Source organism: Palaemon carinicauda, chromosome 9 (assembly GCF_036898095.1).
Source record: "Palaemon carinicauda isolate YSFRI2023 chromosome 9, ASM3689809v2, whole genome shotgun sequence".
Lineage (NCBI taxonomy): Eukaryota > Metazoa > Arthropoda > Malacostraca > Decapoda > Palaemonidae > Palaemon > Palaemon carinicauda.
Window position 1 is genome coordinate 105,875,427 of NC_090733.1, and position 8,017 is coordinate 105,883,443.

The window sequence follows — 8,017 nt, forward strand, 5'->3', positions numbered from 1 at the left end:
TTCCTTCGATTTGCTTCCATGCTTGTATTATCATGTAACGTTCTCTTCTTTCTAGACTGTACAATTTATAAAATTGCAGTCTTTCCCAGTAGTCAAGGTACTTAACTTCTTCTATTCTGGCAGTAAAGGACCTTTGTACACTCTCTACTTGTGCAATATCATTTTGGTAGTGTGGGTACCATATCACATTGCAGTACTCGAGTGTACTACGTACATAAGTTTTGTAAAGGATAATCATGTGTTCAGCTTTTCTTATTTTAAAGTGTCTGAATAGCATTCCTATTTTTGCTTTACATTTAGCCAACAGTGTTGCTATTTGGTCGTTGCATAACATATTCCTCTTTAACATTACACCAAGGTCTTTAATTGCTTCATTGTTTGTGATTGTCTCGTTATTAGGTCCCCTAGATGCATATATCATTCCTTCTCTGTTTCCATAATTTATAGATTCGAATTTATCGGAGTTAAATACCATCCTATTTATACTCCGCTCATTCATATACTTTGTTTAGATCTCTTTGTAATGAGTCCCTATCTTCATCACGAGTAATTTCTCTACTTAGTCTTGTGTCATCGGCGAAACTTCTCACTACAGAGTCTTTAACATTACATTCTATGTCTGATATCATAATAACAAACAGCAGTGCAGCTAATACCGTACAGCTAATACTGTGGCACACCAGATATTACCTGACCTTCATCTGATTTCTCTTCATTTGCAACCTATCTGTTTTCTGTTCTGCAAATTTTTTTTATCTATTTTCCTATCTTTCCAACTATATTATGCTTCCTCATTTTTTTATCCAATATATAATGGTCTACCTTGTCAAAGGCTTTTACAAAATCTAGATAGATCATATCTGTGTCTTTTTCATTTATCATATTTTTGTATATGTTTTTATAGTGTGCTATCAGGTGGGTTTGTGTACTTTTTCCGGGCACAAAACCGTGTTGACCTATATTAAACAAATTATTTTTAACCAAATGACTCATTATTTTCTTTTTTATTACATATTCATACAATTTCATATGTGATGTTAGACTAACAGGTCTATAATTGCTTGCCTCTAGTCTTCATCCACTTTTGAAAATAGGGGTTATACAGAATATGCTTATGTTTAATATATATCTCGCTCATATCTACACTTTGTCTTAGCAGTATTGCAAGCGGCTTTGCGATAGTGTGTGCAGTTTTTTTTTAACAAAATCGCTGGAAATCCATCTGGCCCGACCGCCAATCCATTTTTAATTTTGCTTATAGCCTGCACAATATCTGCTTCATTAATATCTATATCCGTTAGATATTCAATTTTTTTCTTCTCTCATTTTTGTTTCATTATTCTCATTCACAATTCTTGGCGTGAATTCACTCTTATATGTTTCTGTCATATGTTGCATATTTAATTTTTTTTATTCATCAACTGATTGTCCTTTCTTGTTGGAATGTGGTTTATTTGTTGCATATTATGTTCTAATAGCATATCTTGAAGCTTTTCAAATTGCCTCTTATCTTCTGCGCTACTATTAGGCTCTTTTTATATGTATATATATACAACCACTTTCTTCTATCCGTTCTTTCCAATCCACGAAAGGAAAGTTAAAATCTCCGGATAGGAGTATATTCCAGTCTTCATGGTTTCGACATATATCATCTATTTTTTCTAAATTTATTATTATGTCACACTCCTTAGTATATGAGGGTCTGTAAACTACAATATTCACTAATTTTTCATATTCAAATTCTACCGCAATCAATTCACATTCTGTGTGAATTGATTTATGTCTCTTCCATATATCGCGGTTCCCCCTTGATTCCTATTTGTTCTGTCTGATCTATATGTTTGGAAACCCTTTATCTGGTCATCACTGCCAGTTTTTTGGGAACACCATGTTCCACTTATATTTAACATATCTATTTTTTCAATTTGGGTTAGTTCTTCCAAGAACTCTTATTTTCCTTTTAGAGTTACTCGTGACTAAACCCTGTGCATTCATCACTATGATGGTTTGTGTTTAACCCCATTATCTAATATTGGTGATAATATGGATTCTTCCTTGCTTAATTCCTGTTCTGATATGATGTTCTTTTCTTCATTTCCAGGAATTCTGCCATTAAAAAATCCAACTTTTCTATTATATTTGCTCTTACGCCTTCATATCTATTTTTGCGTGTATACCTGCAATTATCCCCATATCTGCACCAACCCCTGGCATTATAGATGGATTCTATGTAGTTGGGCTCTAATTGTGCATATTTGGGTTGAAAGGCATCATATCTTGGGGCCTTTTGTGCATAGCGCGGTATATACTCGGCTTTTTTTTTTTTATTTTTGCTTTCCGTTTTCTTGTCTGTTTGCTTTTGAGCTTTATGACTTTCAATCATGATTGCAGGATGCATATTTCGACAATTTTTGTTGAATTTGCATCCTTTTCCTTCTTTAAGGTTTTTGCATATTTTTAGATGGAGATCTCTGCATTTGTCTCCATATCCGTCTAAATATGCACATTTACCATATATTTCATAATTATGGCATATGCTTGTAGTAGCATCTTTCGCCAAATCTGCAATTCCCCCTTTTCAGTAAATTGCAGACTATATCCTTCTTTTCTTTATTTTCTTTTTCTTGCTCTTCCCTAATAGTACGTAAGTCCAGGTAGAGTCTCTTGGGTCTATTATTTGTTTCCATCTGATAATTTATTTCTTCATAGGTATGTTGCTGAATGGCATCATATGTTGTATTAATGATTTCCTCTGCATCCTTACACATATCCTGTTCACGTTTCACTTCTTCTTCTTCTTCTTCTTCTTCTTCTTCAACTATTTGCAGATTCAGTCTCGACTTAATTACATTTTCTATCCAGACTAAGCATGTTGAGCAGAATACCTTGGTGTCTATATTATTTATTTTTTGTTGTACTTCAGCGCATGTAGGGTGTGTTGGTACATGACATGCATCGCATTTCCTAATCAGTTGATGCGGATTAACAATGCTTTACCCCATCTTACATGTATTGCACCATTTTGGCATTTTTTCTCCCAATGCATTAATCAGCATATTCACCATATTGGACTTCTTATTGTTCTTTGGTGGAATGTGCTGCTTGATGTAAACTTTCTTTATAAGTCTCTTTATCACCTGGATCTTCTTTGGAATTTCTTCTATTATTTTGATAATGTTTTCCACAGACTTGCTCCAGTTTTTTGGATCATACTGTTTCAATATGTTTGAGAATATTTTTCCCCACACTGGTTGGAGCTATTAGCGACCTCTGTTATCAGAATGTCTAATTCTTGTTGTGCCAACTCATGGAATTTACTCTCGGTGATTACAGCAATATCCCTCCATGCCTTGCCTGTGTTATAGAGCGCCATCTTGTTAAGATTTTTAGTAATTCACAAGATAACTAATTTATCCTATGCCGACGTTTTATCCCACTTTTCTGACCTCAAACTAATCACCGACTATTCACGAAAACTTGTAGCTATATGGCACTCGATAGCCTTTTGTTATCCGAGTTAAATCAGCTTATTTCTCGGATCACACAAGTGGACTCGCCAGCAATACCGCGCGCGCGCGTGCGAGAGAGAGAGAGAGAGAGAGAGAGAGAGAGAGAGAGAGAGAGAGAGAGAGAGAGATTAAATTAATAGATTAGCTTTCGAAAGAGCTCGATATAATCCCAGATAGATTATCATTTATCCCAGAGTATTATTCCCTCGACCCGGTGGATTTGATTTTATTATATTTCAGAAAAGATAACATTATAAATTCATGACAAATCCAGGCTTGTCATAAAGTGATCCCATTGCTATGCAGGAGAAATCCAGAATTGTTATTTAAAAAGTTATATTATGCTTCTTTTGAGATCTTCAAAGAGCGATTTATTGAAGGTTTCTAATAGATAAAATTTCTTAACTAACGTATTTTTTGTTTACATCTTGGTGATATGCATAGTGGTCTGATTCAGTACCAAGTTAAAGGGGTAGATCGCAGCTGTTGCAATAAAATTATTATTATTATTATTATTATTATTATTATTATTATTATTATTATTTGATTGAAATCTAACTGAGGCCCTTTGCGTCAATAGGCGTTGGAGGAGATGATGATGATGATGTTGATTATTATTATTATTATTATTATTATTATTATTATTATTATTATTATTATTAATATCTTAATGAATTTAATAATTATTATCTAAATAAATGGCAGCAGGAGGGAGGAAAAGAAGCAGGATCGGGGGTAGAACAAGTTAAAGCGTAGCTGCCATTAGGGGTCAATCATTAATATCAAAATATAAAAAGTAAGTGACACTATAATAAGAAACAGAAATTTATGTAAATATCTTTTCCTATCGTTTTCGTCCAGACTGGCTTCGCTAAGGATATTCCAAAATCGCTAGTAATGACTTTGTTTCATTTAATACAATAAAAAAAATGATATTTAAAAAAAAATTATGAGAATATTTAACGGTTGTTACCACTAATATTATCGTCATCCCGCTTCTTCTAAGAGGTGTCTGATGTGTGTGTGTATATATATATATATATATATATATATATATATATATATATATATATATATATATATATATATATATATATATATATGTATGTATGTATATTTACATACATACATATATATACATGTATGTATGTAAATATACATATGTGTATATATAAGGATATATATATATATATATATATATATATATATATATATATATATATATATATATATATATATATATATATATATACACACATGGTGCAGCATACGTAACACCTTTTCTTTAAGTTGAACAAAAATAAAGCATTATCAATTACTCTTTATTCTATTGAACATAAATGTATTCCACGGGTTAATATATCAAAACAATATATTGACAAAATTAATGATTATTCGGTTCAATAAATGTCAATAAAAGATATCAACCATAAAAATAATTTACTCCATTTACTCCAAAATTATGCATTCCTGCAGTTCTCCTCTTTGGTATAGTATTTAGGAGGTTCTTTAAATGCTGGGAAAGCAAAAAAATAGCAAGATATGTTGTGTGGAGGGGGGAGGGGTAGGGGTTGGTGGAGGGGGTACTAAGCGACCTGTAACCGACATCGCCAATAAGAGAAGTTCGTGACGTCAGCGGACATTTGATATATATTTGAAATATATACTAAATTAAAAATGGATCAAATACTCAAGTGTCGCTATTTGTGAATTGTATATTTTATTTGGTAATACTTGAAAATAATTTTTTTTTTTTTTTAAAGAAACTTTTTACGAGAACGACTGTTTTTGCAGCGTATGACCGTTTCATTGGCGAGAAATTGGCAGGCATCCTTGGGCAGTAGTCAATAGATGGCGATAGTGTAGCAAAACGGCGTCTCGAAAGACAAGTCATTCTCAAAATTGTTTCTTTAAAAAACACTAATATGATCTATATAAAATATTTACCAAATGTAAAATATACATTTCACAAATAGTGACACTTTTGAGTAATTACTCCATTTTTAATTCAGTATATATTATGAATATATCAAATGCACGCTGACGTCACGAACCTCTATTTACTGTAGTTGACTGTTGACGATGTCGGTTCCTGGTCGCATAGTACCTCCTCCACCAACCACTCCCCCTCCCCCTCCCGCAAAATATCTTGTTATTTTTTTTTCCTTCCAACCATTTAAAGAACCTCCTATTTACTGAACATAAAGTGGAGAGCTGCAGGACTGCATAATTTTGTAGTAAATGGAGAGCGTGCTCTTGTAAACAAATACCAAAAAGGGCGTTACTTATGCCACTCTCTTATATATATATATATATATATATATATATATATATATATATATATATATATATATATATATATTATATATATATATATATATATATATATATATACAGTATATATATGTGTGTATATATATATATATATATATATATATATATATATATATATATATATCTATATATATATATATAGATATATATATATATATATATATATATATATATATATATATATATATATATATATATATATATATATATATATATATATATATATATATATATATATTTATTCCTGTCACGCTGAACGACAATCACTCAGAAAACAACAATCGCCCACAAATGTCCCAAACTGCCGTGTTTCATATGCGTGTGCTTGAATATCTATCTAGATATTTAGTCATCATGTTTGACAGATCGCATACAGTAGTTTTCAATAATTCTACAATGCAAATGAATGAAACCGCAATCGTAGTAAAAAACTACTAATAATAACCATCAGGATCATCTTCATCAAAGTTACGACCGTCACGAATCTCCCAACAATTCCCCGAAGGACTCCCAAAAGAACGCTTCTAAAACACCGTCTCAGGCTTCAAGTAATCTCATTTCACGGCCGCTGACTTCATGACTGATTGAAGACGAACCCAGAACCGTGATGGTAATTTTGAAGGAGCGACAACTCTATGAATCACATCTTGTGATTCCTTCCCAGCCCCTCACCCCCTTGCACCTTTCCCTGGGGCCCTCCTCCTCCTGCCAAACCCCCGACAACCTCCAAAACTGGCTTAGGGCATAAAGGATTTTCCCATAAGGAAGATGAATAGGACATCGAGCGTACTCCGCCGCCAGCGATTTGGATCAGTCATTTCGAGGAAACTTCGAGGATATTCAAGTAGGCTGTGGAGGGTCGCCCCCGCCCCCCACCCCCCATTGCCCTGCTTACCATTCGGCTTTTCCTGGTATTCCTCTGCTCTATCTCTGTTCTTCAGTTCATTCTTTTTATTCCCAGCTTATCCCATCTTTCTTCTACCAACCCAACTCCGAATCATTCAATATTCTCTCCTTGTTTTCCTTATGCTTTTTCATCTATTCCTCCAAATTGAGCTAATTCCCCCCTCCCCAGCAACACCTTTCCCCCTTTAAAAATTCGCTGTCCCCAATAACGTTCTCATCCCCTTCCCCTACCCTCTCCCCCTGCATTCAGTTTCCACCGAAACTAGGACTTTTCGACTCCGGGGTCGAAGTAAACATGCACGCTAAGGGAATACCTGATTGCGGAGTTACGAATTACCTTTCCTGCATGACTGAAGGGGGCGGGGTTAGGGGGTGAGTTGTATGGGGGTGGGGATGGGGAGAGGATCTAATTTTTCGGAGAATCCCGTGTGCTGGAGAAAAGCATAATTCTTTTGATGAATTTGATGAATAAGAAAAGTATTACGCACAAACAAATGCCTCAGGACGTGGGATAGCAGATGGAAAATCTTTATAAACATATCTAACAATAAACTAACCAAATAAAATCTTAATTCATTGGAAACAAAATCTGATATATTACAGTCATGCAAAACAACGAGGATATAATTATTTCGAATTTATTGCGAGTTCATTAAAAAAAAAATTGATACATAATATACAAGACATATGATACCTCGTTATTTTATTTAAATCTTATTTATGTATTACACATTTATTCTCTTTCGAAACATGGATCAAAAATAAATAATCACAAGCTGCAGGTTTTCAAACTGATAATTGCAGAGACAAGCCGATAATAACGATGAATTATGATACAGTATATCATAAATTCCAACTTTTTATTAGAAATAAGTTAATTCCGTAATCCGGGAATGTTACTCGGATAACCAGACACGAGAGAGAGAGAGAGAGAGAGAGAGAGAGAGAGAGAGAGAGATAAGAAGCCTATACTCTCGATATGGAGATCCCTGGCTTACTTCGAGAAACGTATTTATAAAACTCTTTTCTTATTCACAAAATCTATTTTTCCAATTAATTTTACTATAACCCCAACTGAAAAATTTAAAAAATCAAATCTGATATGTATAAATCAATAAAGAACTAAAGATTGGGAAATTTAAGCAGATATATATATATATATATATATATATATATATATATATATATATATATAACAAAAGTATTAAATACATCCATACACTTAAGTCTTCCTTTAAAATCTTCGTATCAAGACTTTAACTATAGAA

General features: G+C 33.1%; 1 protein-coding gene across 1 annotated transcript in view; it reads right to left on the reverse strand.

Moving 5' to 3' along the window:
- The window catches only part of LOC137646580 (GATA zinc finger domain-containing protein 14-like), an 8,755-nt gene extending 5,382 nt beyond the window's left edge, over positions 1-3,373 (reverse strand). Inside the window, exons 1-2 of the mRNA XM_068379690.1 lie at positions 3,249-3,373; positions 504-669 (exon numbers count right to left, since the gene is read on the reverse strand). Of these exons, the coding sequence (XP_068235791.1) occupies positions 504-669; positions 3,249-3,373 (291 nt within the window). The remainder of the gene's footprint in view (positions 1-503; positions 670-3,248) is intronic.
- Between the last annotated feature and the right edge of the window lie 4,644 nt (positions 3,374-8,017).